Source organism: Mycotypha africana (assembly GCF_025528875.1).
Source record: "Mycotypha africana strain NRRL 2978 chromosome Unknown BDF20scaffold_12, whole genome shotgun sequence".
NCBI classification, from domain to species: Eukaryota; Fungi; Mucoromycota; class Mucoromycetes; order Mucorales; family Mycotyphaceae; genus Mycotypha; species Mycotypha africana.
In genome coordinates, this window is record NW_026515736.1 from 713,530 (window position 1) to 733,781 (window position 20,252).

Below are 20,252 nucleotides of genomic sequence, written 5' to 3' on the forward strand. Positions count from 1 at the left end.
GAGAAGGCCTGGTGTACAGGCTTATTGATCTGGTTAGCCATGTAAACTAATTAAGGGCCTGATTGGCATAAAGCATAAGACTAAAATTAAAAAGAAAAAAAAAAAAAAAAAACTTAAAAAATAACTCAGGTAACAATGATGCTTGATCTCAGACAAAATTTTATGCATTCCAAATTTCTGTTGTCACAATTGTTGAAAACACCATATCACACACAATGCAAACCCGCCAATTGCTCCCTTCCTTCTTTGCTTACTTTCTGAGTATTTTCTATTTTTGAGAGTCATCTGGTAAGTGTATGTTATAGCCAAGAAAACTGCATATTCGCTGACTCTTACTGAACTTCTAGACAGATGCATAGGAATGACGGCTTCAAATTTATTACTCAACCGAACCATAAAGCGCCTCACATTTTTCAAAATCGATTGATTTCCTCTTTTAAGCATTTATGCAGCTAGAAAACCTTTAAATCCATAATATACAGGAGCAGCAAATTGTTTATAAATGTTACTTAAAGCCCGCCGAATAGCTTGGCTTGTGTTGCAGATCTTCTTTAACCCACTAGGCATTTTGTCTCTAACAACAATGGCAGTAACTGCCTCTGATATTTATAACGAGTTACAGTCTGAGCCTTCTATTGCAAATATAAATTTTCTCTCATCTAACGGTACAGAGAAGAGTTTGCAATTTCAATTATCAGCGACCGGTTCAGTGTCTGTTAATCAAGTGAAAGTAACTAAAACAATTCACACTATATGTGAACATGAAGAATACGAACTCGAATACACTTTTGAGTCACTGGAAGACGATCTACAGTTAAAGCACATTCAAATTGACATTGCTAATCTGTATGACTTGTCACAGTACGTAATGATGGCAGAAGGATTTCAGTGTTGGAGCACATCGAAAGAAATGGGGAGACATAACAGATTGGCTGCTATCCCTCGACCCGTAGCTTGGTTTACGAAAATGAATCTCCAAGGGTATGATGCATTACCGAATTCGTATCTATTTATTTATTGAGACGCTATTAGTTATCATGATACAATAACTTTGCCATTATGTTACTATAGTGATTATGACTTTTTTAACTACTCAGGAAGGCCGGGTCATATTCATTCGACTGGTTATACCTATATGAGGCACATGGAAACAAATCATGTTGTGTTTCTGGGTTCTATTTCAGAGCAATCTGGATACACCTACTACCAAGCAGATTTTGTTAATGGACAATTTTCGCTCTACAAGGATATTGAAGGGAAAAGGCTAAAAAAGGGCGACTCATTATCAATGAAATTCTTTGTTGCGCGAAGAGATGATAACGGTAAAGGGCTGAGATCTATTTGGGAGAAGTATGCAACCTACTACCAAAATAATGAAGGGCAGCAAAAACCAATAGCGGAGAGCGCGCGTCATAGGACAGGCTGGTCATCTTGGTATAACTTTTACGAACGAGTAACAGAACAAGACATTGTATCTAGTTTGGATGCATTCAAAAAATATGATTACCCTATCGATGTTTTCCAAATTGATGACGGCTATCAACGACTTGTGGGTGATTGGTTAGATGTGGACCGTGTAAAATTTCCCAGTGGTATGGAAAAACTTGCCGACAATATAAAAGAACAAGGTTATATCCCCGGATTATGGCTAGCACCTTATGCCGTATCTATCAAGAGCAAAATTGTAAAGGAGCACCCAGAATGGTTATTGAGACACGAAGATGGCTCTTTTGTATTAGCAGGCCCCAATTGGGGTGGGTTTTATGCCATCGATATATATAATTCAGGTGCCAGAGGATATCTTACTGACGTCTTTGACGAAGTAATTGATAAATGGGGCTATAAGTTGTTGAAGCTTGACTTTCTTTTCGCAGCAGCTATGATACCTCGTCTTGGAAAATCCCGCGGTGAAATTGCATGGGACGCCATAAATCTTATACAGGAGTTATCTGCGGGTAGAGTTATCCTATTAGGTTCAGGTGTTACACTGCCTTCTGTATGGGGACGATTTGATTATTCTCGTGTCAGTAGTGATGCCTCACCTTGGTGGGATGATGCTATCCTTAGGGCATCTAACGTGCGTGAACGTGTATCGACCAACAATGCTATGACGTCTACGATGAATCGATGGCCTATGGCAGGCACGGTTTTCGGCAGTGACCCAGATGTCTTCTTTATCAGATCTAATAATAACAAGTTGACCGCAGATGAGAAGCACACGCTATTGTTGACAAATATAATATTTGGTGACCTGACACTCATGTCCGATGATGTAGGTCTTTATAGCCCACAAGAACATCTTTTGTTTAGTTCCATTTTTCCAAAGCCAAATGCCCAAGTACAAAAAGTGCAAACAATTGGTAATGATATATATCAAACAACACTTTTATGCAACGGCCGAGCTTACGTGCTATTTACCAATCTGTCACCTCTTCCTCAAAAATTACGCTTACCGGCTGAAACTGAGCAAAAGCAGAAGACTTACTATTTTGAATATACTAATCCTTTATACAACAATACAAAGGTTGACTGGTACCCTCCTCAAAAGTCCTTTGACTTAAGGCCACATGAAGCGAGGTTATTCTTGAAGACAATTCCTTTCAGTTCTTTGAATGAAGAAGATGCATTCATGGGTTCTACTTTACATATTGTTCCTGGTACAGAGATTCAATGCTTAACCAAGAAAGAGAATGTGATCTATATCTATTTGAAGAAGCCGTATATATCAAAGAAGGCTGAACTTTACGTTAAAATAAGTTCAGATGAGGAGCAAATACCACCCGTTTTTATAGATGACAATTTGATAGTTGATGTGGATAGAATAACATTGGAAGAAAACATTCACATTGCTAGGATTAGATCAGATCCTACATTAGATCCTAAGCAGTAATAAAGTTATTGTCATACTTTCAACAATAGGCTACTTCTAAAACATTACTTTTGCCTTCTACAGCCTTTTAAGTATGGATGTGGGAAATGATAGTACGAATAAATGTACGAGTAATGTTATATGGAATAAAAACAGCTATTAAGCGAATTATAAGTCTTTAAAGTGATAATATATCGATGAAATGCTAAGATATTGTTCTCTTCTTTAGCGAGTTCAGAACGCTTCCATTATTACCTTTTCCGGAGTGTATTTTGCTGTGAATTGTAAAAACGAGAAGGCCGTCTAACAATTTCTCAAAGAAGAACGATTCTGAAGTCTTCAAAGCAGCCAAATCAGTGTTGAAGAACTGTTTCTTTCCAATGAACCACATTTGGTAATTGGTACACCTATGCGTTTGCAGCAAAATATTGATATATTAAAGTGATCAAGCTTTTCAAGATACTGTTATGATAATAACGACGGCAACTTTTATCGTTGGATTCCATGAATTGATACAGTATTCATTCTTTCCATAATTAAGATAAGAATTTTTGGAAGAAGTGCCTTCTGACATAATCCCATTCCTGGAGGAACATACACTAAAGGAAGCACTTATAAGCCTTCTGATTTGGAGACGATATTTCCATCGTTGCAACATGTAGCGATTTTCACTGAAGATGATTTACCAATCCTTTTTTGTAATGCCTGTACACTCTATGCTCTGATATTTAATTCAATGATCAACAAATATTACTACAAAGAACTTAACCCGTTTGCTTATTGGAATAAATTGTATCAAATTTCAGTCTCTGCTTCTGTCTGCACAGTACTGCTACTATTTTCGGAGCGCCTGTTAGTTCTTATGGCCAATACTACCATTATTACTATATAGGTATTTGAGACAATATTCAATTCCGTTCTTATCTTCCCCTCTATCTTTGTCTCTGTTTTTACATTATCTCTACTCCTTTATAATAAATCTCTCCCATGACAGAACAAACTTCTACTTTTACCACTGTTAAACTTATGGTGGTCTCTTACGTCTTTGAGGTGCTTGTAGGCTTATAATTGGTTCGAATAATGCACAGTTTGAATAAAATGAAATGTAAAGAAAAAGGTTGATGTTCTTTTTCTTTCAACTTTATATTAAGTGTTAGTCAACGTAATCTGCTAGTTTGTACTGACTTTTCTTAATTGGTGAGTAAACTATTTTTGAATATTGATTCATAAACAGACAAAGAAATACTATGGTGGTTTGTTATTGAGCAAAGAGAAAATTATTATTGTATGTTAAATCTCAAATTTCGGTGAACACTCACGAAACAGATATCTTTTATTTCTTGGAAATATGTCTTCAGTAAGAGTTAGTATCTATCCCTCAATTAGCTTCTTAAATCTTGAATCCACTATGTATTGCAGCTACACCAAATGTAAGATCCTCATAACCTTTGCCTACTGTTTTGAACCCGGCATCACGGATGATCTCTGCAAATTTCTCTTGAGGGGGGAACTTCCGAATACTTTCTACGAGATATTGATAAGAGTCTCGGTCACCAGCAATTACCTGTCCGATTGCGGGTATTACATCAAATGAATATATGTCGTATAATCTAATTGTCAAATAAGCGTCAGATACAAAATATAGGCCTCTCATCGCATCTCTTGACGTGCGTGTATGTTAAGTTTATGACGCATACTTTCCAATTAATGGATTGTCAACCCTACTAAATTCAAGACACATAAATCGTCCACCCTTCTTCAAAACGCGATATGCTTCCTTCACAACTCTATCTACATGTGTGCAGTTACGAATACCAAAAGCTATGGTATATACATCTACTGATTCGCTAGGAATATCAGTGAGGTTCTCAGCATTTTGTACTAAAAAGCTAGCTTGATTGGCTACCGGAAAAGAAAGAAGGAAAGAGAAAAGGAACAGGCAATCAGTTATACGTGACAATGCGTAGGACGTTGATAGGAGCTCCATTTTTACTATTCGCAAATGGTGTCTTTTTAAACCGCTTTTCTCCTTCTGCCAGCATGTGCTCATTGATATCAACAAGTTTGACCGTGGCAGTGTTGTCGCCGTGGACTCTTTTGCAATATTCTAAAAATCTCAAAGCGATATCACCTTTAAAGGTCAAAAGTGGCGTGAGACCCCAATATCTTCTCAATGGTACACACTAATAAACGTAGCTGCTCTTACCAGTTCCTCCAGCAACATCTAAAAGCTTGGTACCAGGGCCTGGTGCCATAGAGCGAATAAACTCATCTTTCCAAATACGGTGCACACCCATACTCATGGCGTCATTCATGACATCGTATTTGCCAGCAACGTTAGCAAAGACATTATGAACTGATTTAAGTACATGATTAGAGACTTGAGTTCGTATTTTCGGACTATGTGTGGTGGCTTTCGATTACTTACCTAGAGATTCTTTTTCTTCTTCGGCGACATCTCGAAAGCCAAAGTGGGTCGTTTTGGTTGCAGTTTGATGCTGTTGTTGCTGTAATTCACGCGCTATACTAGTTGTAGAGAAGCAAGCACGTTTAAGTATGTTTGCTGTACTTGGTAACAACTTAGAGGCTTGATTAGGTGTCAATAAGCGTGGCATGTCAAATGTATTTACACAAACGTTCAGGGTGGTTCAAAATTATGCAGATGCCCCTTTTTTTTGACAGTTGAGGGGGGAAGGCGCTTTCACCTTACTGGACACCACGAGTTCAGAATACTCCGGTTATTCAAAGTCCTCAAAGTTTTAACCTACTTTTTTGACTGACCGAGATTTCGCATTTGTGCATAACGTTTGTTCTTGAAGTTTAAAATGGAGGACAGCTTTGGTTCTGCGATTCAATATTGGAGAGGCATTCAGCTTGTCAATCTTCAAAAAGAGCTAGATCAACAGGGCCTTACTATTGTGGAAAACCAAAAAGATGGTTTAGTTTCGAGAAAAAAACTTGCAGAACAAACAAGAGGTACAGATGGTGGAACGTAGGTTACAGATGAAAACAATTTACATTGACCAAAATTAACGTTGACAGAATTCAAAAAGATGCCTGACGAAGAAAAAATACAGAAGTTTAAGCCATTATTGAAAGGTTGGATTAAGTTTTTGTTTGTTTTTTTTTAAAAAAAACTCTAAGAAGCTGCTATATGGGTGATGTTGGTTCTTATATCTTGCTGACCAGACTTTGGCTTCTAAGGGTATCAGTCTGAAATTGACAGTATCACCAAACGTACAAAGTTCGCAGAAAACGCATTTTTGACTATTTACAAGCTCCTGGCGGACGCTCCTGATCCAGCGCCTTTATTTGAAGCTGCCATTGTGAGTCCATTTGCATATATCACTTTATTTAGATCGGTTGAGCCAACTGCCAAAATTGTATGTTAGGATCAAAGTGCACAAATGGTCGACATTAGTGCATTGCAAAATGAAAACAGTCTTTTGAAAGAGGAACTTGAGAAACGGAACAAAAAGCTAGAAATCTTAGAGAAGGACAATAAGGATTTGACTCAAAAGATTAGCCAGTTAGAAGAAAAGGTTGGTGGAGCTTTCGAAAGAATTACAAGATTGTTCATAGCATATACTTATATTAATGCTGTCATACATTATAGCTAGCTGACAATCAGCCGAAAGGAATAAGCAAGTTGGAGCAGGAAATGAGAGATCAATATAGCGATAAAATCAAACAAAATAAAGAACGGTAACGTTGCCAAAAGCATATGTAGTTGAGGAAAAATTAATCTTAACAAAATACAATGATTTTTAATCTTAGGGAATACGATTTGCAAAAGAAACTCAACCAAGCCTTGGATCAGTTAGCTGAATTGAGACAATCTCATGAAGACACACAAGCGCAACTGATTGGCCATGACCAAAAATATGGTATGAAGCTACGGATGGTGAGAAATGAAGTATTTTCAATGACTAAAGATCATTGTTCGATTAGATGAGGAAGTGGTTGGCAAATTAGCAGAATTGGATATTGTTACTATGGATTTGGAAAGAGCTAATGGAAGAATAATTCAGCTGGAGAAGCATAATGTAAGACGATTGCAGATACACGACTCAATAACAAGGAATAACAATTAACGAAAAGAGCATTTTCTAACAGGATGATTTGAAAGAAGAAAATAAAAAACTACGTGATGGCACAACCGAAAGGTAAACATGGACAACGTACAAACTGGTTGCTAGTCTGCTCATTCAAAGTCAAATTATTGTTAGGAATGATCATGCACAGAATGTTATGGAAACTACAAAATTGATCAAGGATATTGAGGCATACAAGGAGATGCTGAATAAAACAGAATTGAGACTTAATAAGAAGATAAAGGATCTCACGGCAGAGACAGAGGCATTGATGGAGGAACGTGACACTTTGAAGAAGAGCTTGAAGAAATTTGAAGATTACGACGATATTAAGCGTGAATTGCATATTATGAAGGTACAAAATCAGTATAATAAAAAACCTTGCATTCGGGCTAACAATACAATAGTATGTTGAATTTTCAACAGGCGAAGATGAGGATGATTTCCAAGCAGATGACGTCTTGAAGGACGAATCCATAGTCAATAGCTTGGAAGTACAACTTATGGAAAAGATCAAAAAACTGGAGAGCGAATATACGCAGATCAAAGTTCTTTATAGTGACCTTAAAAAGAGCTCTGACGAGAAAACACAAAAGCTTGAGGCGTTAGAAAAGCAAATAGATGAAAAGATACAGTTGAATCAACGATTAGAAGAGGACCTCCTACGTATGGGTCAGCAAAAAGCAGTAGCCAACAGTGGCGATATTAGCGTATCAGAAAATTCAACAGGTCGTTATTCAATATCAGACCCAAGAACATCAGTAGAAGTATCTGGATCAATGACACCTCGTACGGCAGATGCGCTCAGTGGAGGAAAAGAAGATAAAACAATTTTGCCCATCGTCATGAGTCAAAGAGATCGTTTCCGACAAAGAAACGCTGAATTAGAAGAAAGAACACGAAGCCTTGAATCTACTGTACAAGACTTACAAACAGAAATACAAAATTTGAGAACAGATAATCTGAAACTTTACGAAAGACTAAAGTTTGTTCATGTTTGGAAAGAGGGCCAGCAACAGAATAATACTGGAATCACTGTAAGCACAACAATTTATCATAAGTGATGGAATCTATCGCTCCTACTAAATCCTTATAATTCAGAATCGTTCCGTATCTGTCAACATGGACAATGAACCTTCTTCCTCGGTGAGAAGTTTCAAAAAGAGCCATTTCAGACAGCCATCATTACAGGCAGATGATCCTTCAGTTAAATACGGTAAATTATACGAAGAAAGTATGAATCCATTCACACAATTTCATCGAAAGGTATTGCTGGACTCAAGCTATTGAAGTTAATAAGAATGATGCCTAACCCTCACTTTTAATTTCCGATCTTTTGTTGCAGGAGGAAAATCGACGCTACAACGCTTTAAATCCATTTGAGAAACTAACGCTAAATTTAACGCGAATCTTATTTTCGCATAAATGGTCTAGATACTTCTTTATCTTTTATTCCCTTTTGTTACATTTCTTAGTCATAATGACATTATATCAACTTAGTTTATGGGAATGCCGCCATGATCATGAAGATATCAATTTTCCAACAAATCTTCTAAACGAAGAAGCAGCAATTTCTAATGATAATTTTGGAAACTTGATTTAAATAAATCCGTATTTTGGAAGAAATCAAAAAAAAAGGGGAAAAGGGCATTTGAAATTTCTTTTAACCCAACACCTGAGTTTCTAATTAGGCGTAACAGTAACAATCGTCATTATGTCACTGCATAATTGCAGCATAAATTCTTTCCTGTTGCACTTATTAGACATATCAAATACCCCTTTGCCTGTATTATGTTAGAATCTGTTGTTTCTACTCTATTGAATAGAGTATTGGGCGCGTATGTTTCTAACTTGAATTACAGCCAACTGAAAGTTGGTATATGGTCAGGTAAGTGATCAGGTGAAAATATACACCTCAACCTGAAGCTTAACACTGCAGTTGATATAGGAGAGGTTACCTTACGACATTTAAAATTAAGACGAGAAGCCCTGGACAAATTCAACTTACCTATTGACGTCTTGGAGGGTAAGAATTAAGGCTTTCCATTCAAATATTTCAAACAATTGTAAGTTAAACATTAGACTGACATCCTTCTTCCATGGCAATGCAGGTTACCTAGGGGAATTAACTTTGACCATTCCTTGGAATAACTTACGTGGAAAGCCTGTTATTATTCATATAAAAGATGCATACATTCTGGCAGTCCCCCGAAACGAGTCCACTGTAAATAACAAATACCGTATATGTAGTATTTACCAATAGACTGTATATCACTTACTAACCCTCTCTTTCATACTTATATAGATGTCAGCTGAAGAGTTAGCTCAGCGTGACCATGAAAACAAAATGAGGCGCCTCGAAAATGCAGAACTTATGCTCGATACGCAATCACAACACCACAACGCAGATGAAGACGCTAAAAATGAAACTTTTGTTACTCAACTTATGACGAAGATCTTGAATAATCTTCAGTTCTCTATCACCAATATTCATATTAGATACGAAGATGATATTTCTACGGATCATAGATTTGCAGCAGGCATCACATTGAAGGAGTTATCAGCCATCACTACTGATGAAAAGTGGATACCGAACACAATTAGTGATGTCGTGAAAACAGTGCACAAAGTAAGAAATAGCCGTATAAAACTCTCTTTTTAAGGTAAGAAACACTAATGGGTCTATTTATAACATCAGTTAGCTACTTTGGAATCATTATCAGTTTATTGGGATACAAATGCATCTACTTTGGCAGAATTAAATGGATATGACAAGTTCCAGGAATTGGTAAATTGTTGAAAAGGATGAATACGGTTATGCATATTTCAACTGACGAAAAATCTTGCTAGATTGCTACCAAAAGCCATATTTTAGCTGAGCATCAATATATCTTGAAGCCCGTTTCGGGCACTGGAAGAGTAATGTCATGAAGATCAAAAAGACAAAAAAGCATTGAATTGTGTACTAATCCCTTTACACCCTTTTTCCTTGTTGATTTTAGATTAAATTGCGCAAAAATTTCGGAGGGGAAACACCAAAGATCGACGCTTCCCTTCTATTCGATGAGCTTTGTTTCACTCTTGATAACGAGCAATATCGCGATGCCATACTCATGATTGATTTATTCCATTCCTATCTCAAAAAGCAAAAGTACAAGGAGCTGCGGCCGCCATCTGACAGGACGCCCAAATCTCATCCCTTGGAATATTTCCAATTCGCTGCACAGGCTGTCTTATCAGAGATTCATGAGCGCAACGAGCGTTGGACATGGAAACGAATCAAAAAGCGTAGTGAAAATCGAAAGGCGTATATTGATTGTTATGTGCAGCATAGACTGGATAGAGCGACAGAAGAGCAAAAAGCAATTTTACGGCAACTAGAGTGGGACCTTAGTTATGAAGATCTTAGATTTTATCGTAGTTTGGCCAAGCCTAAGCTGCGAAAAGAAAAAGCTCGATTAGGTAAAATCTACATGTTACAATTTATTATATATTAGGTTTAGCACAGATTCTTATGAGCTTTTTTTGTTGATAGCTGCTATTGATAAAAAACAAAAGGAGGAAGAAGCAGCACTTAGAGCAAAACAGGGCTGGAGTATTAGTAAGTGGTGGTATGGTAATAATGGTGGCTCAGCAACTGACGAGAGCGAGAATAAAGACGAGGATCTTGTGATTACTGAAGAACAAAAGTTAGAATTTTACGATGTGATTGATTATGATGCAGACAAAGCAGTCATTGCAGCATCCATTGACCTACCAAAAGATACAATGAGACTTAGGCTTAGCATATCGTTGACAAAGGGTTCATTTACAGTACGAAAAGATCCGTTATCACAACCTACTGATCTTGTATCACTTGTGTTTGATAATGTTTCACTCGGTATGATACAGTACGTTCAATCTTTAACAGCTACTGCAATTCTAGGCGATATGTGCTTGTATGATGGTGTTAGAGCTGACTCGCCTTATTACAAATTAATGGCAGCTAACGATAAAGATGAAAAAGACATTGTACGACAACGCAGAAGGAAATCTTCATCAGCTGAGATGCTTCAACAGACTGCTATCGAGGACCCCTTCTTTACCATCAAATTTGAGCATAAACCACTTGATAACCGTGCAGATAATGCCATGGCTCTTTTCATGCGCAATATTGATATAGTATATAATCCGATAACTATTCGAGAGATAGTTAAATTCTTCACACCACCAGAAACCAGCGCTAATAGTATCAATGCACTAATTGAGGTTGCTGGAGATACCTTTGAAGATATAAAAAACCAGACACGTGCTACTTTGGAGTTTGCTCTGGAACAGCATACTACCCTAGATTTACAAATCGATATGGATGCACCAGTCATCATCATTCCTGAGGATTGCACTTCTATTACCTCGCACGGTATTGTGGTCGATGCTGGCCACATCAATGTAGAGAGTAGCATAGCTCCGCCGGAAACACTGGCTTTGATCAAATCCAAGCGCGGAAACGACATGACAACAGGAGACAATATGAAACTAAAAGAACTTCTATATGATAAATTTACAGTTCAATTGACTCAAACCAAAATTCTAATTGGCGAATCAATTGAAGCTTGCTTAGAACAAGTTCGTCATCCTCGTCAAGAGCTTCAGTACCTGCATTTGGTCGATCGAATCGATATGTCATTTTTAGTGGAAAACTGTATTTTGCCTAAATCAGTCGATATGCCTAAATTCAAAATAACAGGTCATTTGCCTCTATTAAAAGTCAATTTCTCTGACACAAAATACCGATCTATTTTGCAAATACCGCACTTGATTGAAGCCTCAGGATTAATAAGTAGTGCATCTAGTAATGAAAACTTCGGTATTGAAAATCCGGACGCGCAACAGCAAAAGATTAGTCAAATTGACGAGAATTGGTTCGATTTCATGAACAGACCTCTTTGGAATAGAAGTCAGGATGACTTGCTCATAGCAGACACAGAAAGTGAGCCCAGCCTTATAAAAGATGATTCAGCAACAGATGACTTGGCTTCTACTGATGCAGATAAAGAGATAAAGAAAGCTTCAAAGGAAGTTATTAATGCAGAAGAGCAAACATTCAAATTAAACTTTAAGGTGGATCGTGTGCTTGCCAACATTTTGGAAGCTCAGCAACAGCCACACACGAAGATTGAAGGGGCCCCAGCTGAAAAACTATTATGCGAGGTTGATTTGCAGAATTTGGTGTTGGATTACAGTCTTCGTCCACTAGATATGACAGTGCGTGTTTCTTTGCAGTCCCTCGATGTAAGAGACCGTATGCAGCATGGCAACGAGTTTAAATATCTAGTCACTTCAGATTATTCTGTGGTCCAACAGCATAACCAGCATCAGCATCAACAACAGCAGTTAAATTCGAAGAATTTGGTAGATGTTGAATATGTACGCTGTGATAAATCTAATCCTGATTATATGACCAAGTATAAGGGAATTGATCAGACAGTTCAAGTCACTCTATCAACGTTAAACTTCATCGTCACACGTAGCTCAATACTAACAATGCATAACTACATTATGCACACATTTGTCGATATAATGGAAGAGATTAATAGCAGCAATATCATCACAGGCAACACTACTGCTACAAAACTTTCAGATACGCTAATGGCTGCAAATCCTCAAAAAAATGACGTTAAGGAACTTTCCGAGGTTCAGGCGCAATCTAACAATAACGGTTCTGAAAGTAGTAGTATTTATGTTCGCTTGCTCTTAGACAGTGTCAACTTTATTTTGAATAATGATGGTGTACGATTAGCTACAGGCGAACTTTCCCTTGGCGATTTATCCACAGTTGTTATGGATGGCCAAGTTAAAGTCGCTGCTAAGTTTGCCAACTTTACGTTAACGGATGATTTGACGACACCAAATCAGCAACATTTATTCAGTAATCAACTTCTTACCATTCAAGGTGAAGAACTCATCGATTTAAGGTACGACTCTTTTATCAACGATGGACGTCAAGATTACCCTGGATATGATCATGCTCTGTATATTCGTATGGGTTCTGCTCAATTTAACTTTTTAGAACAGCCTATTCACCAATTCATGGATTATCTCAATAAATTTGCTGAAATGAAGACTACTTACGATATGGCCCGTCAAGCTGCTTTGGAATCTGCTCAACAGCTTTCGCAGGTCGCTACTAAAATGCATTTTGATATTGTCATTGAAAGCCCTGTTGTTCTATTTCCTGAACTACATGATCATCCTTCAGATGTAGTGATTGCTCATTTGGGAGAAATATGGGTATCTAACTCATTTGTAGATAATGCAGACAACTGTATTAATCATATTCAATGTGGTCTCCGTGCTATCAGTTTAACGTCGAAGTTTTATTTCCCTCAACAAGATAAATTGCAAACCTTGCCTATGGTAGATGATACTGATTTGAACTTTAACATTTGTATACCACTAAAAGCATCTACTGCGCGTCCAGACGTGGATATTGCAGGAGAAATTGGGGATATTAGCTTGCGATTAACCAAACGGCAATACATATTTCTGATGGAAGCAATCAATATGTTTTCCAGAACCTTTGCTGCTACTTCCACTGAAAACGACAGCAGCAAACCCTTTGATGACCGCCACCTTCCACTAACCAAAGTTCGAGGCAATGACAATGAAAATCTTCAAAAACCGTCTGATAGTACCGTCTCAATGAAAGAAGATGGGAACAGAAATTATACTCCTCACATACAAATTACATTAAAGACGAAAACCATAGGGCTAGAGATTTACATGAATCCCTCTACTGAGCTGGAAGAAGTGCAGCATCCTCCTAGTCTCTCACGCATCGCCCTTATTGACACTGATGTTAAATTCCAGATGTTCACGGATGAATCTATGATGGTCAAAGTGGTGGTTCATGCATTAACTGTTGATGATACCCGCCCCGGTGTCAACAGCAAATTTACCCATATTGTGCCTGCCATTGAAGATGCACACCAATTCCTGCTCCAACTGGACGTCAAAGCTCCGGATCCTGCTCGTTCAGGTATCATGATTATGACTATTAGAGATCCTAAGGTGATTTTATCATTGGACCACGCTTTCATGCTTGGAAATTTTTTCACTTTACCAGCAATTGGAGGTCCAAGCAATTCTACAATGCCAGTAAAATCTGATAACGATACTCAATCGAAAGAAGGGAAGCAACCACAACAGCAGCCAGGAATAGAATTAAGTTACTTGTTAAACATCATTCATGCTGAATTCATCCTATTAGCAGATCCCGACAAAAAAGATTCGGAAGCGGTAGTATTAGTTACTGATGAACTCACAATCACTCAACAGAACAAAACAGCTTTAGTTATCAAACAATTGGGCATGTTCTTATGTCGCATGGACATGCGTCAGCAATCTACCCTACGCTTCCTCCAGCCATTTGATGTTAACTTGTCTATGAACAGAAATCCTCATACAGAAGAAGGAGGTCTTCTCACTGAATTAGTTATGAATATCGATCCCCTTATTCTGCGATTGTCTTATCGTGATGCTATGTTAGTCACTAATATCTTCAACAAAGCATATGCTCTTTATGAAAAGAGTGTGAACGCAGAAGCAGGAGGGACCAAAGTATCGGCGTATGACTCAGCGCTAACTGAGGAAAGGTTAACTGATGCTAGTGCATTAACTTCTTCCACAGCCAAAGCACAGACTGAAGTTGACTATTTGAACGAAGCGATGCTGGCCCAGGAATTATTACGTATTTCTTTCAATGGTGCACAAGTTATTCTTATTGAAGAGTTGCACGAAACACCTATGATAGATATGAATCTGCAACCTTTTAACGTTGAAATAGCAAATTGGTCAAGAGATTTATCTCTTTCTGTTGAATTTCAAACTTATATCAATTACTTCAATCTTAAGAATTCACATTGGGAGCCGATTTTGGAGCCTTGGAACTTTAAGTTGGATCTCGCACGGGATGCTATGAATAAATCAGAGCCCCTTAATGTGAAACTTAGCTCATCATCCATTTTGAACTTAAATATATCGCAATCATTCTTGGAAAGTGCAGTCTCTACTATAGGACTATTAGATAAGGAAGGCCAGGTACGATAAGAGATAAAGGGAAAATGCTGTATGATTATTGAGCTAATCTTTCATCATTGAACAGACTATCTATAGCGGTGAAAGAGGCACTGTGGCGCCTTATGAATTGCGAAATAGGACTGGTTACAATATTCTTGTATGGAATACTGCAGATTCAAAGGAAGGACCTGTTATCAAAGAAATTAAAAATGGTGCCGATTTGCCATGGTGGTTTGAAGACTGGAAGAAGCGCCGTGAAACTACATCTTTTGTCAGTAATAATTTGAATGTGCAAATCGACGGTGCTCTGTGGGAAAGCCTAAGAGACATAAACCTCGATAGGGAAGGAGAACATATGCATCCACTTCGACCTATGATTGATAACATACAACACCATATTGTATTTCAGGTTGAGTTGATCAATAATATTAAGGTAGTTACTATACGATCAGCACTGGTAATTGAAAATAGAACCTTGCTATCCATTGATTTGGCATCGATCAATACCAATGGTAAAATGGATGGCCCTGCGGTGAAAATTGCTCCCGGAGAGAATTATTCTATTCCTATCGAAAAAGCGTTTACCAATCGCTTTTGTATGCGCCCTGATGGTAAGCCTCATTGATTGAGCACAGTTTACAAAAGGAAGGACTGGATTTCTTTTTTTTTAACAATTCATGATCTTTTTTCTATAGCTGGCTTCGGATATAGATGGCCTAATAAAGCATTCTACTGGAAGGATTTCGCCAGCCCTATCAAGCCTCCTAGTACATTTGGTTGTCTTGGTGATGAAAAAGAACAAAATATGCCCCCATTCATCTTCCAAATTAACGCTATTCTGGACAGGAAGAGTATATTGTTTGGTCAGTATCCAGCTATGGCAATTCGTTTGAGTGCTCCTATTGAGATTGAAAACCTTTTGCCATATGACTTCAATTTCCGTATTGTTGACAAGACAACAGGACAAGATTTCAGCTCCTTTCTGAGAAAAGGAGGTATCACTCCAATTCACGTTATTGAGAATAATCATCTGGTTCTCTTTAATATTGAAATGCCAGATACGGAATACAAACGCAGCGATTATGCTATTATTAGTACAAAACGATCAGATGACTTGGAGGTAGATCATGCCATCGAGCTTGTTAGTAAAAAGGATAACTCGAAGTTAAATGTTCATATTAATACTGTGGACATTCCTGACTCTGGAGGTGCCAAGCGGTATAGTATTTTCAGTCCCTATATTATTATAAATAAGACACAATTGCCTATTACCTTTAGGCCGAACCCTGCTTGGTCAGAAGCTCTATACTCTTCCAATGATACTGCAAAAACATGCCAACCGAACGCCAGACCTGAACCTTTTATGTATTCATACCCAACCATGGATAACCGCAATCGTTCTCTAATCAAAGCAGCAGCATCTGAGTGGAGTCAACCCCTTAGTTTCGAAGCTATTGGTAGTGTCTATGATGTGGCCCTACCAAATAAGCGCCGATCAGAAGAAATTCATTTAGGTATCAATATACAAGAAGGGCAAGGAAAATTCAAATTGACCAAGACAGTTACAATAACGCCTCGTTTCGTGCTGAGCAACCAACTTGATGAAAATATTCGATATCGCTTCCCTGAGACCAAGACAGACTATGGTTTGGACGCTAAGCAGCGTATGCCTTTATACAATATTCGTATACAGAACGAAAAACAGTTGTCTATTAAACTGGAAGGATACAGTAATTCTTGGTCTGCACCCTTCAACGTTCAGGAAATAGGCGATATTCACGTTCGTCTGCCCACTGATTACTACGATGGCCATCAACATCAAGATACGCTGGTGAGGATCACTACCAAAATTCAAGAAGCAATTATCTTTATTATTCTGACGAAGGAAGCAGATGACAATTGGCCATATCTTTTGGTGAATCATACAGATGAAGATGTCATATTCTATCAGGAAGATCCTGCTGCTATTAAGGATGACTACAGTTCGGCTCCTGTCCGCAATCCTCGTCTTAAACGATATCGATTGCCAGCCCAGCAATCTGTTCCATACTCTTGGGATCTTCCTGCTTATAAGGATAAAAAGATCATTCTAAATATTAATGGACGTGAAAGAAGCATTAATCCTCAAGAAATTGGCAGTATGTTGCCTTTCCGACATGCCACACGTGACGGTCGAGCTGCGATTACATCGATCGATACAAAGATTTATGGTACACAGCGTATTATGGAGTTGAAACCATTCATACAAAACGAAAGTCATTTTAAGCCTGTCAATAGGGTTAATACTAACAGCAGCAGCACATCCATGCGCCGAACTGACTCCACTGCTTCAGTTTCATCTTTAGACAGTGCCGCTAAGGAGGGGTTTGAAGCCGCTGATGTTAATTTTTCCATTAACGCTGTATTCCAACTTCAGCTCAAAGAAGTAGGTGTATCAATTATAAGTCAACGACCTGTTGAGGAACTCGCATATGCCACTTTCAAAGGTATAAATTTCAGGCTTACAGATTCAACTCTGTATCACTCCTTGCGTTGCAATATAGATTGGATACAGATTGATAATCAGATGTATGGATCTTCCGCATTTCCTATAATTCTTTATCCTACAAATTCGACCAACAATGGCAATAGTAGGAACAATGTTAAAGATAACAGTGCAGGCAATAAGATTCTACCAACAGTGCAGCTAGCTTTAGACAGAGTTAAGGATAACTCGCACGGTGTTATTTACTTCAAGTACTTCTCTATTTTACTACAAGAGATGAGTATTGAAATTGAAGAAACGTTTATTTATGCTCTTATGAAATTTGCTCATATCGAAGAACAAAATAAGGACAGCAAAGTAGAAGATGAAGCAACAATATGGACCAACTATTCTGCCGATATACCTGATGTAAAGCCGGGAGATAATATTGCACAACTTTACTTTGAAACATTCAGTATACAGCCTATTCGCTTCAACTTGTCTTTTCTGCGATCTGGTGAGGAGAATACGGGTACTGCCGATGATGACGAGAAAATGCAAAAAGCTCAGCGTTCGAACACTGCTCTGGCCTACCTTGTCAATGCCCTTACCATGACTATTGGCAATATCAATCAAGCTCCTCTTCGCTTCAACGCTTTGGTTATTGAAAATATTATGGCTGACGGATCCGATTTAGCAAGCCGTATATATTTCCATTATACGGATCAATTGGTTTACCAAATGCATCGTATTTTGGGTTCCGCTGACTTCTTAGGTAATCCTGTGGGGTTGTTTAATAACCTGAGTTCTGGTGTAGCGGAACTATTTTACGAACCTTGGCAAGGTTTGATAATGAGTGATCGTCCTCAGGATTTAGGTTATGGAATTGCTAAAGTAAGATACCATATAAGTTGATCAACTTTGGGAATAATGATCGTAATCAATTAGTTCTTTGTAGGGCTTTAGTGGATTTGTGAAAAAGAGTGTATTTGGTGTTAGCGATAGCTTCACTAAATTCACTGGTAGTATAGGTAAAGGTTTATCGGCCGCCACAATGGATAGAGAATATCAAGACCGTAGAAGACAGAATTTGGCAAGAAATAGACCTAAACATGCTTTGGTTGGTGTGGCGCAAGGTGCTTCGTCTTTTGCTAACAGTGTAGCCAGTGGATTTTCAGGACTAGTGGTAAGTATAATTCTACAAGCTTCATTGAATAGCGTTAACTTTTTACAGATCTTTATCAAACATTAAACGATCTTTCCTTTATCTCAAAGACACGTCCACTTGAAGGAGCGTCTAGAGAAGGTGTTGGAGGCTTATTTAAAGGCTTCGGAAAAGGCCTTGTAGGGTATGGTTATTGTCAACAAACACTTTAGAGTCGAATTAGATTTTCCTAACGCTTGATTTGCTCAATTCGATAGAGCTGTAACCAAGCCTGCTGTTGGTATCTTTGACCTTACCAGCAACATTACAGAAGGTATCAGAAACACAGCTACACCCACAGATATCAATATGATAGAGCGTGTCCGATATCCTCGTTACATAGGCTCAGATGGAATTCTTCAGCCATACTCTTTACGTGAAGCAATTGGTCAGCACTGGCTTAAGGATGTTGATGGTGGAAAATACCTGAATGACACTTACTTGGCCCATTGTCATGTTCAAAACAATGAACGTGTAGCGATGTTGACAAACAACCGGGTCATGCTAATTAGAACACGTAACTTATCCGTGGAATGGCAAGAACCTTTCACTGAAATTCAAACAATCAAGCGCGAACCAACAGGTATCGCGATTTACCTGCGTAATATGAGCTGGGAGCCTTTCTTTATTATCACGGACAAGAATAGTAGAGAAGATTTTTTCAAGAGAATCGAAGAAGCTGTTATCAAATACAACTCTACTCGTCGTCCTATGCAATAGCTTGACGACATTTACTATTAGTATACTATTTCTTTATATCCTTTGCTAAATGTATAATAAATAACGTTAACTTATATTAAAATTAGCATATAAACTTAAATATACAATGATATAAGTTTGCTAAACTTATTTGTTGAGGTAAGCAGTGGGACGCTTTAAATTTTGAGATATTCTATCTTTTATTGGCTTCCAGTAATAACTTTGATAGCGACGAAATAGTAACTGTAAATAGACCGTTGCTTTCAAGCTTATTTGAGGCATTTATTACATGTAATGTTCACTAACTGAATTTGGATTTCCCTTTAAATTATGGGCGAAAATTTAGTATTTCGAACTTGTATAACCATAGAAGACGCGCTTTTATTCAAAAAAGATTTAGTACCCTGATACACGGAAAACTGATCTTGGTAGTCATATTGAAAGTGAAGAACGAAAAGGATGTAGGATTTATAGAGGTTGAAATCAGTATTAATAAACACATATTGTTGCATCATCTTTATATGACGTTCTTTCACATCTTCATTCCATTTACAAATTTATAGCCATCACTGAATACGAGTCCCTTTTTGTCTTTTTTAAATAAAAACATTTAATTTGAATATTGCATGTTATTGTGGAAAAAAACAGACGGAAGCATGATAAGGGAATTGAATATAAGATAGAAGAAGAATACGTACAGAAAAGTTATCTATGAGGAGTTTAATAGTAAGAGTGTTAATAAGGAACTATAAGATGGTATAATTTTTGCCGAACAATTGTTCACAAGAAAATGGAAATATGCATTACCGCTTCAACAAACTCCTTCTCAGTTCAACGACAGTAGTATATGAATCAGTGGTATCG

The 20,252-nt window shown here is 37.8% G+C and overlaps 5 protein-coding genes across 5 annotated transcripts; 4 read left to right on the forward strand and 1 right to left on the reverse strand.

Annotated features, from left to right (window-relative positions):
• The first annotated feature begins 124 nt into the window (after nucleotides 1-124).
• Nucleotides 125-3,092, forward strand: BDF20DRAFT_896195 (glycoside hydrolase superfamily). The gene is made up of 3 exons (XM_053082495.1): nucleotides 125-288; nucleotides 348-981; nucleotides 1,072-3,092. The coding sequence occupies exons 2-3, from the start codon at nucleotides 503-505 to the stop codon at nucleotides 2,888-2,890; spliced, it is 2,298 nt and encodes a 765-aa protein (XP_052931864.1). The 5' UTR covers nucleotides 125-288; nucleotides 348-502; the 3' UTR covers nucleotides 2,891-3,092.
• Nucleotides 3,093-4,259: 1,167 nt separating this feature from the next.
• On the reverse strand, nucleotides 4,260-5,484 carry BDF20DRAFT_839519 (UbiE/COQ5 methyltransferase; the record flags this gene model as incomplete). The annotated part of the gene is made up of 5 exons (XM_053079284.1): nucleotides 4,260-4,479; nucleotides 4,567-4,771; nucleotides 4,863-4,976; nucleotides 5,076-5,225; nucleotides 5,298-5,484. 5 exons carry the CDS (start codon nucleotides 5,482-5,484, stop codon nucleotides 4,260-4,262), a joined length of 876 nt encoding a protein of 291 aa, XP_052931865.1.
• Nucleotides 5,485-5,694: 210 nt separating this feature from the next.
• Nucleotides 5,695-8,566, forward strand: BDF20DRAFT_828180 (CASP C terminal-domain-containing protein; the record flags this gene model as incomplete). Its single annotated transcript, XM_053078229.1, has 12 exons — nucleotides 5,695-5,845; nucleotides 5,912-5,968; nucleotides 6,074-6,195; nucleotides 6,262-6,415; nucleotides 6,490-6,574; nucleotides 6,647-6,756; nucleotides 6,821-6,915; nucleotides 6,986-7,035; nucleotides 7,069-7,318; nucleotides 7,371-8,023; nucleotides 8,139-8,229; nucleotides 8,309-8,566. 12 exons carry the CDS (start codon nucleotides 5,695-5,697, stop codon nucleotides 8,564-8,566), a joined length of 2,076 nt encoding a protein of 691 aa, XP_052931866.1.
• BDF20DRAFT_896210 (uncharacterized protein) lies at nucleotides 8,307-18,306 on the forward strand (the record flags this gene model as incomplete). Its single annotated transcript, XM_053082496.1, has 10 exons — nucleotides 8,307-8,851; nucleotides 8,912-8,989; nucleotides 9,075-9,187; nucleotides 9,269-9,592; nucleotides 9,662-9,751; nucleotides 9,814-9,882; nucleotides 9,966-10,425; nucleotides 10,499-15,042; nucleotides 15,107-15,632; nucleotides 15,717-18,306. Coding segments are annotated over exons 1-10 (8,891 nt in total), but the record flags the coding sequence as incomplete, so codon positions are not given.
• BDF20DRAFT_181098 (uncharacterized protein) lies at nucleotides 18,051-19,560 on the forward strand. Its single transcript, XM_053074867.1, has 4 exons — nucleotides 18,051-18,379; nucleotides 18,434-18,671; nucleotides 18,761-18,834; nucleotides 18,908-19,560. The coding sequence occupies exons 2-4, from the start codon at nucleotides 18,540-18,542 to the stop codon at nucleotides 19,407-19,409; spliced, it is 708 nt and encodes a 235-aa protein (XP_052931868.1). The 5' UTR covers nucleotides 18,051-18,379; nucleotides 18,434-18,539; the 3' UTR covers nucleotides 19,410-19,560.
• Nucleotides 19,561-20,252: the final 692 nt, after the last annotated feature.

What these genes read in the sequence shown, in the direction of transcription:
- BDF20DRAFT_896195 (XM_053082495.1), top strand. Translation starts at nt 503, where the DNA reads ATGTTACTTAAAGCCCGCCGAATAGCTTGGCTTGTGTTGCAGATCTTC. An exon ending in ACGAAAATGAATCTCCAAGG is followed by an intron (nt 982 to 1,071) that starts GTATGATGCATT and finishes ATGTTACTATAG; the next exon opens with TGATTATGACTTTTTTAACT.
- BDF20DRAFT_181098 (XM_053074867.1), top strand. Translation starts at nt 18,540, where the DNA reads ATGGATAGAGAATATCAAGACCGTAGAAGACAGAATTTGGCAAGAAAT. An exon ending in GTGGATTTTCAGGACTAGTG is followed by an intron (nt 18,672 to 18,760) that starts GTAAGTATAATT and finishes TTTATCTCAAAG; the next exon opens with ACACGTCCACTTGAAGGAGC. An exon ending in TTCGGAAAAGGCCTTGTAGG is followed by an intron (nt 18,835 to 18,907) that starts GTATGGTTATTG and finishes TCAATTCGATAG; the next exon opens with AGCTGTAACCAAGCCTGCTG.